The sequence below is a fragment of the Cheilinus undulatus genome, linkage group 2 (assembly GCF_018320785.1).
Source record: "Cheilinus undulatus linkage group 2, ASM1832078v1, whole genome shotgun sequence".
Lineage (NCBI taxonomy): Eukaryota > Metazoa > Chordata > Actinopteri > Labriformes > Labridae > Cheilinus > Cheilinus undulatus.
Genome location: NC_054866.1, coordinates 27,681,724 through 27,696,103, shown reverse-complemented (window position 1 = coordinate 27,696,103; position 14,380 = coordinate 27,681,724). Strand labels below are relative to the sequence as shown.

At 36.9% G+C, this 14,380-nt stretch overlaps 1 protein-coding gene across 1 annotated transcript in view; it reads left to right on the top strand.

Annotated features, from left to right (window-relative positions):
* The window catches only part of LOC121516136 (cGMP-inhibited 3',5'-cyclic phosphodiesterase A-like), an 89,392-nt gene that overhangs the window by 50,493 nt on the left and 24,519 nt on the right, over positions 1 to 14,380 (top strand). The window contains exon 3 of the mRNA XM_041797240.1: positions 11,838 to 12,083. Within this exon, the coding sequence (XP_041653174.1) occupies positions 11,838 to 12,083 (246 nt within the window). The remainder of the gene's footprint in view (positions 1 to 11,837; positions 12,084 to 14,380) is intronic.

Sequence of the window (14,380 nt, the reverse complement as noted above, 5' to 3'; positions counted from 1 at the left end):
AATCACCTTAAACAGTATATGCACACACTTCATCGTCTCTGTCTGTAACGCACACAGGCTAGGTAGCCTGCTACAGTATTTCGGAAATGTGCTTTTCCTTAATGAGAAGAGTCAACATGTGAGTGTGTGATTACAAAGATTGAGCATCAATCTGATGTCAGTCAATGATTGTAGGTATTTAATTTAGAATTTTCATTTTCAAGTCATAAGCTGCAGCTGCAGTAAAATTATCCATTTCATTATTTTATTTATCAAAGAGTTATATAAAACAAAGATGGATAAACAGAGTGTTAATCCTAGTAGAATGTAAGCTTAACCCAGAAATTAGGTCACATTCAAATAGATGATTTAATAACAAATATATAGCGAAAACAATTCCAGCATAAATTAGGAAATGGATATAAAAGGAAATAAAGGGTGTGAGAGACAGTTTTCTAGGGGGGAATTGGTTTTAGTTAAAATGAGAGATGATCATATTGGCCATCTGACCTACATGATCAGTTTTAAAGATTTATTACCTCTGCCAAGGAGGTTATTTGATCAGGTGGTTTGTTTGTTCGTTTGTTAGCAACATGACTAAAAAGTCATGGACGGATTTTCATGAAATCTTCAGGAAATGTCAGAAATGGCATAAGGAAGAACTGAATAGATTTTGGGACTAATCTGGATCACTGTCTGGATCCAGGATTTTTTTAAAGGATTCTGTACTATTGGGAGACAGGGCTAATGGTGGTGGTCTGCGCTGTTACCACTTGACACCAGGAGATGGCGGACACGAGTAACTTATCCAAAGTTTTGGAGGTTATAGAGTTTGAAAGACGCACGCCCGGTCAAGGAGATGAGTCAGAGTGCAACAGAGAGAAAGACAGCAAATTGTAGCGAGAATACTCACAATGCTGGGAGGCATAGAGGAATATTTACCCTCTGCCATGACTTCCACAATTAGCAAAGCCAATGCTTTGCTTCACCGTGTTTCCACCCCACCGGGGAGGGAGTAATCAGCGAATTAGATTTTGGGAGTGATTTGGATCACCATCTGGATCCAGGAATGTTTTTAAAGGATTCTTCACTATTGGCAGATAGGGCAGATGGCGGAGGTCTGCGCTCTCTGATTGCTGTTCTAGTTCATTCATATATTTATTTTAATGAAAAGTTGACAGTGTTTTATTATACATTCAACATCCATTAAAGAAAGGGTTAAAAAGCTTTTTGATGTTAATAACAGTTTTTTAAGAAAAAAAAGTGGTATCATCCAAATCTATATCAGGAGTTCAGACCAGGAATCAGTTGGAAAGAACAGAAGAATTGGCCAATCAAATTGGAATGGGTGTGTCCCAGGCCTAAGTACTAAGAGAGCACAAAATGGTTAAACGGTTACTTTTTTCTTAGAGCTATACTCTTAATTTTGCTCTCAAAGTGCAAGTCTTTTTACTTTAAAATGTACAAAATTTTCCCCTAGAAATTTCAGAGTGCACACAATCAGAATGGGAACACCTCTGCCTCAACTTAAGCATGGAAAAACTCTGGACATTTAAGCCCAATCTGCTCCCATTTTCTGAATCAGTGGCATGTGAATGTCTATAGATGGGTATGGGGCAAATTAAAGCTAGTGCTATCAAAGTTTTTGGTTAATTTTCATTAATTGATCACAGGGTTGAAAAATGTAATGAAAAAATGTATGATTAATCATACTCTGATGCCATCACACAACTGGCTAAAATATCTTCATTACTTTGATTGGAACACATTTAAAAAATTCTCTTAGCTCTTTATTTTCTATATATATTTTTTTTTTAAATCATTCTACAGATCAACATCATCCTAGTTTGACTAGTAGGTGGACATTCTGCCGTTGGTCTCCACCTCTTCTGTTTCAAAAGCTAATAAAAAGTTTTGATGCCATTCAGAAGCATGTCCTCTCTGATTGTTTTGTTACTATCATTATTAAATCTACCTGCAAGGCAGTCTTTCTCTAATTATCAACATATGTGGTTACTTCCAATCAATTCATTACTGAGCCTATAATAAAGTATATTATTTCAGTTAATATTGATGGTCTCTACACATAGCAGCCTTTGCCATTAGTGTGTGAGCGTGGAGTGTATTGGCATGAATGGTTAGGTGTGATCTAAGATGCAAAAGCGTTTCTAGTAGTCAGACAATCAGAAAAGTTCATTCAACATTCAACAGGTGTCTCTGCCGATTCATCTCACCAATTCATAACTCCTCTTGGTGGAGTTTAGGACATTAATGTGGGTGATGTGAAGGAAAATTAACCAGCCAAAGAAGAACTCAGCAGGGTATCAGGCAGTGATGCAAACTCCAAAGCAAGTTTGAGGTACATATTTCAAATTTCCAGTGCTTAATTTGACTGTATATTAAGTGCCCAGAGTACCACCCACTGAGGTCTAGGTTGTGCCCCAATAGACCCAATGTCATCCTCATATGTTCGCATGTTGTAGTTATATCAAATCATAATGTAAGGTCTCTACTGAAACCTTTTCTACATTTCAGTACATCATATGGAAAAAGTTTCTATGCTAATATTCAATAATATATCTTATCTTATCTTACCTTATTAATGAGTAAACTTTCTTAACTTTCTACCAAGTGATGATGAAGTGCTAAGTGTAGGTGCCGAAATGGCTAGAGCCAGGCCTGTTTGCAATATATATCAGTTATCACAGAATCACTATAATGTGATGTTTCCATCACGTGTATCCTGTCCTGTCCTGTTCTTTGCCGTCATTTAGCACTGAATCACATTGTGTCTTATCAAGTTGTCACGCTTATTATATTTTACACTAACATGTTGTATCTTATTGTTGTGTCATGTCACATAATCTGTATAGCTTCACATTGTATTACATCTTAGTGTCACCTTGCTATTCCCACCCTTACAGTGCATTTCTGCCTGACCAGCTTTGATGTTTTATGGTGATGCAGTTTCACTTTTATGTCTTTAATAGACAATTCAGAGCTATGTCTGGCTGAAGGGGGTAGAAGTGTTAGTGGGTAAAGAACAACTGAAATCATGAATGAATGTTGTCCTTGCTTATTACCAGGGGCATGGGAAAGTAATCTGTTGAAAAAGAAGTATACATATTCAAGGTGGAGTCTGTGCCCCTGGTCATACTGCTGATGTCCCAAGAGCCAAGGGTGAAATAGCCCAGATAAAAGAGATACTGTTGATCTTGGCCTTGGCTGCTGAGTAGGGGTTGTATGACTTGAGAGTTTTTAAAGTTGACCGTCATGTGATAAAAGCGGAGTCCACTCTGACTAGTCATTGATGAAATCATGTATGAGTCTAGGAGAGGAGAAGCTATCAACTTTTAAGACCAAGTTAATTTTCTGAAGACAAGACTGAAAAACACCTGAAGCAAAGTAAAAACTCAACAGCCTGCAAAATGTCAATGCAGGCCCTACTACTGAGTGATACTAGTGTGTCTGGCTTGACTCAGTATCTTATAACTAAGGTCGTCAGTTAATCAGAATTGTTTTGATGCATATTAATCTCAGAACTTCCATAGTTAATTGCAATGAATTTTTTTTTTTTAATTTTGCATTTTCCACTTTTAACTCACACTATCTTGCATTTAGGACTCTATTTGCCTTATTTTGGATTTTTTTGTTGTCGTATACTGAAGCTGAGAGTTTCTGTGTTTGTATACATACCTGTTTTAATTTTAAATTAGGCTACAATAAAAGAAACATCAGATGGATTGAATATAATCACATGAACTTAACCAAGGAAAAATGATTTTTATGGGTTGAAAATGACAATAAATCTTCAATCTGACATGAAGGAACAATAAAAAGCAACAAGGTTTGAAATCATGCGATGCAGATGGCTTTAAACCAATCCACTTAGCTGTTATTTTGTTTTAGTGAGTTTAGACATTAAGGCACAGTTTTTCAGATTCAGACAACTTTGTTTTTCCTAAAGGGCAATTTGTTTTTTGCATTTTACCCAGTCCATACAATCATATACAGACAACAGCAGATACGAAATGTCAGAGACAATAGTCACTGAATTGACAGAGATGCTCATTGGCACGATGACCCCCTCTTGTGGCCCCTCTAAGGATGACACACCCAGGGTCAGGCAAATATTAAATGCACATTTAAGAGCAGCAGCAGACAAAAAGACTAAATAAGATACACTATTTGAATTGCATTGCAGCTACACTGTTAAGTCTACATTCGTAGAATTTATGAAAGAGCCACCAGCATAAGAACACAGTTCAATCCCCTATGTGGTTAAATGCCAAACAAGGAAAACAAAATAAAACATGTTGTTTAGACCATTAGACTACTATCAAGGTTCAACAACCTGATTGCAGAAAGTATGAAAGACTTAGTATAATGGTTTTTTTTCCAATAAGGCGCTCTAAAGCAGTGGCCTGATGGCATTAAAGTAACCTCAGAGGATGGGAGGTGGCCATGTTGGGAAATTTTTACTGTAGTGTTTTTGGATTACCTGCTTGACTCCAATTATTTTGGAGCAGATTTTAACAATAGTGTAAACACTGTTCTTGTCTTTGACAGACAAGCCATCAAACCAGCAGATAAAAGAAAATATGACTGTGTGACTTTCAGTGAAGGCTTGCTAGAAAATACCCAACATTTTGCCCATCCATCCATTTTCTATTCGGCTTATCCTGGTCAGGGTCGCAGGGGGGCTGGAGCCTATCCCAGCTGTCATTGGGCAAGAGTCGGGGTACGTCCTGGACTGGTCGCCAGTCAATCGCAGGGCTGACATGTAGAGACAGACAATCAGGCACACTCATATTCATACCTACGGCCAATTTTTAGAGTCACCAATTCACCTCATGCGCATGTTTTTGGTGGTGGGAGGAAGCCGGAGTACCCGGAGAGAACCCATGCATGCACGGGGAGAACATGCAAACTTCACTGAAAGGCCCTGACCAGGAGGCAAACAAGGGACATTCTTACTGTGAGGCAACGGAGTTAACCCCTGCACCGCCGTGCAGCCCCAACATTTTGTCACAAACTTTAAAGGACTTAAACTTCCTCTGTAAGTGGATAATTTGTTGACCTCCCTTAATGACACACTTAGAGTTCAAATCATTCCCATAATTGGGAATTGAATACTGTTACTAAGTACTTCTATGCATCAAAAATCTTAACATCCTTACCATGAATAGAGCTGGCTTTAGGTTTCTCACAGTTTTTCCTAAAATCAAAATTAAGCTCCTTTGTTTTTGGCATGTTAAGGTCAAGGACGTTTTCTGCACACCAATCAATAAAAGCAGGAAGGGCACTATCATGATCTGACTCCAAACCTTGAGGAAGTGCTATGAGTGCTGTATCATCAGAGAATTCAACCAGGCACCAGGACCACACTATTTGGAAAAATAGCAATTATATTTTTTCTCCCACAACATTGCGATATCATATGTAATTATTTTTGGTTCCTCATTATTCCTCATTATGTATTTTTCAACAAACAAAAGCAATAAATTATTCTATATTATAGCCAAAAGAATATTAGGTAGATTAAACTACAGCTGAACAATTTTGAAAAAAATATATAATTGCAATTGTTTTGGGTTATATTGCAAATACATATTTTAGGTTAGAATATGCCACACTTTGCCATTTGAATGTTGCAGCAAGCCATATTGCAGTTTAATCTAGATTTCGATTAATTGCCCAGTCTACATCCTACCGTCTTTACAAGACCCGCAGCTTTCTGTGTACAAAATAAAAGAAGAGTTGACAGAACATAACCCTGGAGGGGGGACTGTTCTTGAAACCAGGACATCTGACATGATTCCATTAGCTAAAACCAGCCCTTTGCTGTCAGTTAAAAAGTTAAAAACCAACAATAGATTTGTATTTGTTTTACATCAATGTGACTTGTGGCATTGCAGTAGCTTAACCAAAGTGTGCTGAAAGGGGTAAAATGTGATCTGAATCACCTAAGAAGTGATAATTTATTATTAATTTTAAGAATTTGAAGCTTCTAAAACAAACAGAATCTGCGCAAAGCTCCAAATGAGGACGATTTTATGGAGAGTCAAAGAACAGCTACCTCTAAACCAAACTGTATTTCAAAATTTAGTAAAACTTAACTTATCTAGCACTTTCAAAACACAATTTTCTTCCAAAAGACATAAAAACAGAGAAACCTTTATATCACATTTCAAAATTCCACTATTTTACATTTCAAACCACTTTGGTGTCATTTTGGTGTTTTCTACCATCTTAAACCAAGGTTAATTGACTTCCTGTTTGGAGACAGACCTGCTTCTATAGGCAGATCAAAGATTATTCATAAATTTAGCCACAGAAAAAGGAACTTGTTATGGATTGTTAATTTTTTTTAAGTGAAATGAGACATTAGGGAGTAGTAATGGACTTATTCAACATCACTGTAGCTGCAAGGAGATGCTGACATACCTTAACCAAAGTGTCCTGGAAGGGATGATGAAGCCTGCCACTAGACTTTATAAAAAAAAAAAAAAATAGCGCCCTAATTTTAGAACTTAATTAATAGTGGTTAATCTTGACAGCCCTAAAATGGAGAAAATCAAATCACATCGTAAATCATATGATCAAACAGAACACAAAACGAAACAAAAGGAATGCAAATTACTGGATGACATGAAAGCGTGTCTATAGGAAAGATGTGGACTTAAGCATCAACACAGCTGTTTTCATGTTGCTGTAACATGATTTGCCTAGTATTATGTCAGTATTGTAATATATGAAGCACTTTAATGCGTGACCACACATCCATGTACATATGCAGCTTTATTCTGATTACATATTGATTTGCCTTTGAGCATTGATGATGCTTTCACAACTGATTCAAATCAATAACTCCTTGCTTAGAAGCTTGACTGATACATGTCTCTCTCTGTTTTATCCTGCACATCACTTCATATTGTCTTGTGTTTTACTACACTGGATATGGAGGTTGATTATGACCTATCTATCTGTGCACAGATTGCTCTGTAAACCCTGAAAGCCTGACAGATTGATCCTAAGGGGCAATTCTGGAACATGTATGTTGGGATTTGTGTGAGTGCGTGCATGCATTCATTGTTGATTTACTCATTGACCACCGCTCCCCCTGCTGTCTCCTCTGGGCCTTTATGCTGGGAGGGCTCAATAACCTTCTCCCTTGCCTTCCCTCTCTGCTGTGTCTCACCAAAACAGTGCTCTGTAGTGCTCCATCAGTTTTCATGCTTCTACACAGAATGGCGTTACAAATGCTGGGGTAAAAAATTCTGACGGGGAAACATGCTTTAAAAACAGCTGCATCACACACAAACTCACACACATATTACAGCCCCCTTTATCTCCCTGACATTAGCTGACCAGAGTCCATTACTGCCAGGTAATGGCTGAATGTCACAATAGCAGGATGTCATAAAGCTCTGGAGTGGTCTAATGGGTTTTGTTCAGGTTGAGGTGACACATGCACACTCACACATGCACTCTCACAAACACAAGCTCTTCCAGGAAACTATCTCCCTATGTGCTTGATGCGTTTACTCATCACATCAGCTGATCTCTGACATGTTTGAAGAGCTGATACAATCTGTCTACGGAAACAAATCCTGAGCATTATCTGAGACTTTGTTCAAGTCAGAGATCATGTTCTGCTTTTGATGCTTCCCATGTTCCCCCACCACTCTTTTGTAGCTCTTCTAAAGACAGTCAAAAGAAAAAGTGGAAGCAAAATAAGAAAAAAGAGGGAAATAAGCCAACTCATAGGGTCAAGATATGAAAAGCGCTCCACAAAATCACAGCCAAAGTGAAAAAGTCCGGGCACTGTTTCAAGTAGCGTGGCAAAAGCAGAATTTGCTGCCAGTTTTCCTCACACAGTAGCCGGGGGGGGGGGCTGGCAGATGGGAGAGTGGAGGCTCATGGATGGCATGATCACATGAGTTCATTCACTTCATGTGTCAGTGCAGTGAGGGGGAGATGGATGCAGGGAGGAAAGATGGGAATACTGTTTGGAAACAGACCAGTTTGGGATGTCAGGATTCAAAGACTCAGAAAGCTTTCCATTGCTCCATATACTTTTCAAACACTACCAGTTTGGATTACTTTTATTCTGTATCATTTTCCTTCTAAAGATGTCAAGAAATACTTCACTTCATCGTTAATTAAGTGGTTTATTTTTGTAAATAAGACTATATAATTCAGCTGCTGTTTTTGGACAATGTTTCCCTGTGTTACTGTCTCGCTCTCATACTAATTTAACGTGACATTTCATATCCCTTGTCCACCTTTTACCACAGTCCACTATGATATAATGTCTGTGCTGTGCTTTGGTTAAAATATAATATGGATCCAGCACCAGAGGAGGTTTTTGACTCTGTATAAACTAGCTCTTAAAAACCTTTCCCTCTTCCCAATTTCCTATTTTTTGCATATTTGTCACATTAAAATGTCTCAGATCATCAAGCAAATTTTAATATTAGACAAAGATACAAAATGCAGTTCATTCAGGGCCACTTCGTCAAGAAACGCATATTATTTGCAGCTATAAATACATTAATTTAAGGTAACAAGAAAGTGACTTGTGACTGTAAAAATTCCTGAAAAACTCCTGAAAAGAAAAGACCTAAGAACTTTTTATCACCAAATTAATTTTTCATAAACTTTTCAGTCAGTGTGTGCCACCATTTCATTTATTTATTTATTTTTTACTGTATTTTATTTCAAGCTTACCTTTTTTCCTTGTATGCACTGTGATATTTGTACACAAATATATGATTGGTGTGTATGTTCTGTGAGGACATTGATTAAAAGCTAAAGAGGAGCTGATTAGCACATGTTGACATTATCTGGGGAATCCATTATTGAAGCACACTTGATACACATTTGACATGATGAGCCTTTGGGCTTAAAAGTCAATACATTGATCGATGGAAGCTTAAATTAGGTAGGGTAGAATGGCAAGGGTGTAATGGTTGTGCTACTTTTTAAAAGGAGATTCTAGGATGTCTTTTAGTGATATTTTATAAAACTGTAGTAGGCTACTGTTAGTACTTTTTACCCTTTAAATATTATGGCCGTTTTCTACTGATGTCAACTTGATATATCTTTATGGGAGGCAACAAATGAGATACCTCCATATTTGTGAACATTTGACTTCACATACCCTCTCCTTTTGTTGTTGCAGCTGAAATGTGCTTGAAATCTCTGCACACAGCAGTACTTTTTGACTGTATCTTTAAAACTGATAGCAATAGTATTCTTTTAAAACATGTGTTGGCCTATAGAAAAGTAGGCTATCAAAATATCAGAAATCAGACAACTAGAAGGGAATAAAAGATAAGTCTGTGTCCAAATTGCATACTTTTGATTGTATGCTTTACTGCAGTAGGCTACACTTAAGTGCAGTAGTAGTAGCCCACTAATCTTGACAAGGTAGTGAATTTGAAACAGACATTATGTGATTATCACCCAAATTAGAAGGTTTTCACCCACTGTTAAATTCCTTTAACTTGTATTTCATTTGAACATTTTTCACCTAAAGAAAATTAACATTTTTGTCTTAAATGCTTTATGCCTGATTTAAACAGCATATTTGCTAGCTTGCAGATAGCCTACTAACTTTAGCCAGCATGTTCACTGAGGGTGAGAAGTCTCCACCGTTCCTTTAAAATACAGTACGTCCTGTATTTGACAGTTAAATGCAGCGTCTTGTTTTGAGTCAATACAGGATTTGTTCTGTATTTTCATCCCTCACATACTACTTTGCCACTGATTTGTTGATACATAAATTCATCACTCCCTTTATTACAAATTATATCAGATTTGCAATATAGGACAACATATTTGCAATAAGACATTTTTGTTGGATCCATTTGAATTTTGGGGGAAAATTAGCCAAGAAATTTGTAGATATTTTTGTGGAAAATGTTTTGAGAAATATTTGAAATTTTTAGGAATTTTAATTTGAATTTCTTTGGAAATTTGTTTAGAAAATTGTAGGTATTTTAGGGAAATTTTTAACACTTATTTGTAAATTTTGGAGAATTTGGTTCAAATTTCAGGGAGAATAAGGTTTGAAACTTTGGGTCATTTCATGAAAACTTGGGAAATGTCTTTGTAAATTTTTAAGAAGTTGATTTGATTTTTTTGGGTGGAGTTTACTTAGATTTTTTTTTTTTTTTTTTAGAATTCTTATTTATTTTGAGGAATTTATTTGTAAATTTTTAGGATGTTGATTTGATTTATTTTGGGAAGGGGGCACTTTTATAAATCTTTATTATTTCTTAGAAATTTGGAACATTTATTTGTAGATTTTGGGTTGTTCAGTATAAATTTCTGGGGAAATAGCTTTGTGTGTTATGATATAGAATAGCTTATAAGATGAGGAACCTGAAGAATAATTGCATGCTAAATTGGAATCACAATATTGGATGAAAAAAATTGCAATTAGATTATTTTCTCAAATCATTCAGCCCTATTAAAAAAACTCCAAAAAGTAAACAATGGCGTCCACAACAAAACTCAAAGAGTGGTAATAGTAGTCATGGTACAGTCACCCCGTTCCTCCGACCTGTGATTGTGGGGTGTCCTTTATTTTTATGCTCAAAAGGTGGCAACCCTAGTTCTAAATGAAATTATTTTTGTCTGCACCAGTAGTATACTGTATTCTAGTCTTCCAGTGTGGCTCAAATCACATACTTCTGTTAGTATAATATATTACACTGCATCTAAATGAACTACAGCACTTGATCACAGTGGGTTAGTTAATCTCTAATCGCTACCGTTGAAATTTGACAACTATTTTTACTTAATAATAGATTACTGTCACTTGTGTTTCATGTTAACATTACTCACTTAAAGAAAGTGAACCTGTTTTGCCTTAAATGCCTTTCATGATTAAAATCTGCTGCCATTGCTAATATCACATTATAGGTCACAAATGCTAACGTTAGCTAGTATGCTAACAATATCCACTACGTCATTAACATGGCGTTCATTGGAGGAGTGAAGTGTCCCATCATTCCACCCTCAATTATTTTAACGGTTTTGTGTGTGCCACTTGTATACTGCTTTTTAGTATACTTCTCAGTGTGAATGCACTTTGCACACTTATGCAGTCAAAATGTTTAACGTGTAACAAAGGTATGCAATTTGGAAAATACCTAAGTTTCATGTTGTCCTAACAGATTAGCATCTTGGAAAACAGCTAATGCTAGTATTCTAGGCTAAAACCATTACTGGCTAGCTTACATCAACTCTTGCTAGCCGACAATGGTTATCTTGCTAACTTTTACTGCAAATGGGAAATGGACAGAATTCCTTTTATGTTGATCAACATTATCTAAAATAACATTTGTAAGGTAGGTTAGTGGTTAAATGTTAATATGAGCTTCATTCTAACTTTAGTGTATTTCATTTGTTATGTTGTTTTAACTTGAAGTATGGCTATATGTTCAACATGTTTTTAGTTGAATTTCACACATAAACAGGGGATTGGTAACGACTTTTCATACTTTCTAACTTTTACAACATGAAATGGTCAATGGTAGAATGTAGCAGCATTTCTGCTAAGCTTGTAATCAGTCAAAATGTTGAAGTTTCACATTATTTAACCAAACTATTGACTATGCAGTACAAGATCAGACAGTGTGTTTTTTGCTGTTTTTTTCTGCTCTGTGACAGAAAAATGTTAATTAAGTAAAGACAGGCGTACACACAGTGCCCATACACTTTCATCTCCTTCTCCTAGCACAGAAACACAAAAGCTGCATACATCAGTGTATATTGACGTGTGTTCATCCCATCGTTATCAAACAATGGTCTCATTTTTGATATTCACTCTTTCTCTTCTCCAGTCCTCAGGCACCAGTGTGATTGTGGACATTGCGGTGATGGGGGAGGCGCACGGTTTGATCTCAGACCTGCTGGCCGACCCCTCTCTGCCCCCGAACACCTGCACATCTCTGAAGGCCGTTAGCAACCTCCTCAGCACCCAGATCAGCCTGCAGCCGCTCCACCGGCCCCGCCTCCCCGCAGACACACACACTTGCTCTGACTCGGAGGAAGGTCCAGACAAAACCGACAGACTGGCTATCCCAAAGGTAATGTGTCTGAGTGCACTATGTTCTTTTACTGAACATAGTACTGACTAAACATCATTTACATTAAAAAACAAAGAACTTAAAGAGGCATTTTAAACCACCAGTGAATTATATTAATTGATGACTTCTGTGTCCCAGAATGAGTAAGAAGACTGAGTGTAAAATAGTAGAGATTGTGCATGAATCGAGATGAGATACAGTTTGTTCAGCCTGTTGATCGATGTAAAAAAAAAAAAAAGGAAATTGCTCTAGAAATGCATCAATTGGCAAGAGCATTTACTGTTGTAGGGGCAAACCGCTGTATGCCTAGAATGCAGTGCAGTGCAGGACGGATTGAAAAGATTGGTACTCCTACAGAAGGGTGCCAAAAAAGTTTGACTATATGGATCGTTTTTCTGGGACCCTTTTCAACTTTTGCTATATGGAAACGCAAAAAAAAGTGTGCTGTGCCGTACCGAAACGGACCAGACCGCTTGGTGGAAACCTAGTATTGACATAATGCAGACCCTATGGCACATTCTACATTATCTGTATCTGGAACCTTAATGGGCAAAAATATGTAAGGTACGTACGGTAATAAAGCAAAATTAATGTCTAAAGCAGTTCAGCCTGGTCTGATGCATACAACTGGTGTCACGGCTTAACTGGTGTTGGATTAACTGGTGACCATCTGTTAGACTTTCCACTGTGCCACTTGCTTTCTGATTTTAAGAATTTATCACTGTCTTTTCAGACATTAATTTTTCTTGGGAAGAGTTTGCTGGGCCATAGAGTGTGTTCACAGATATCATATTAGAAAAGATGATTTAATTGGCTTTGCAGATGCCTGATAAGAACAAAACAAATGGCATAGGTTTATTCATTGTATTCTGTGAAACTGCAAACACTTTCTGAGCAATGCTAATTTATCTGAAAGCAAAGCATTCATTCATTCCCTGTTAATAAAACAAATGTATGAATGATAAAAGGTAAATATGTAAGTCTCATATTAAGTTTACAAGGGTTATGGTGGGCCCAAGAAGATTCTGAAGTATCAAACTGGGCAGCAGCAGACTGAAGTTTGGGAAAGACTTCCCTACATCTACATCTGAGAAACCCAAACTTTCATCTTCATTTTTAAATAAGACACAAGAACTTTTAATAACTCTTTTCAACTTATGAAACCAATATTTAGATTAACTTTGTCATCACTATATCAAGATATAATGAAATCCATGGGGAATCTCTCCTGAACAGCAAAGGAACACTTTAACAGATAAAGGACCAATAAGTATCATAGAAATTTTTGCTTTAAAAAATTATAGAAAAAATTACCAAAAAATTGAAGTATGAAAATGTCAAAAGGGACATTTAAAAGTGACAATTGTGCAGATAAGCTTGTGTTCAAAAACATGACTTTAAACTGACAGATGTGATGTCTATGATTTTAACATTTGATTTAGTCACTCGATGACTTGTATTTAAGCACAAGTTACATTGCACCTCTCATAGAATTACCAGACTAAGCTCAATGTGTTGTGATCTGACCTTTTCAAACAGCAGTCTTCATCTCCAACAGGAAAATTTACCATTTACAAAGCTCCCTTGGGGAACCCTCACATATGCAGCAGAATCCCTCTTTACACAAAAATGCTCTGATTATCAAATCTGTAGCTATCCTATTAATTATTTAAGTTAATCAGTTAGATACAGACAGAAAATAAAGATAGATTTAAATAAATGAACTCAAATTGAAGAGATCCAGCAGTACATGAGTTAAGGTTAATGAAAGCTGCATTAAATGCCAGTATACCCAGGTGTGCCTCCCTCTGCATACATCCCCTTTCTTTGCCCCCTCATTGCTGGCACAACATCAAGCTCTAATGTTGCAAACAATGACGCACAATCTTCCAGAGAGCTTTTTAATGTTTTACAAGGCCAGCGCTTCAAAATGTTTGCGGGCACTTTAGGTGGCAAGGAAACTAAATAAAGCGTGTGATGCAATGCAAGGACAGCCTACCAGGAGAGTGACAAGCAGCTTTAACGCTGCCTGAGTGCACTCACATGCTCTACTGATGTAGTGCAACTCAAACAGATGCTGCTGCAATTTGACTCAATGGGGATTCATTTGTCTGCATGTGGAAAAGAGTTAAAATTTGTGATGTAGCTACTTTTTGTTGCCTTGCTACAGTGGCTTTGTAAAGAGTATTGGACATATAGATGGCTGTGGTACATCTCTTAGTAAAAGTGTCAGAATAGTTGATATTACTGCTATTTTTTATGCATGAGCAGACATCATCTGCTCCAGTATTTTATAA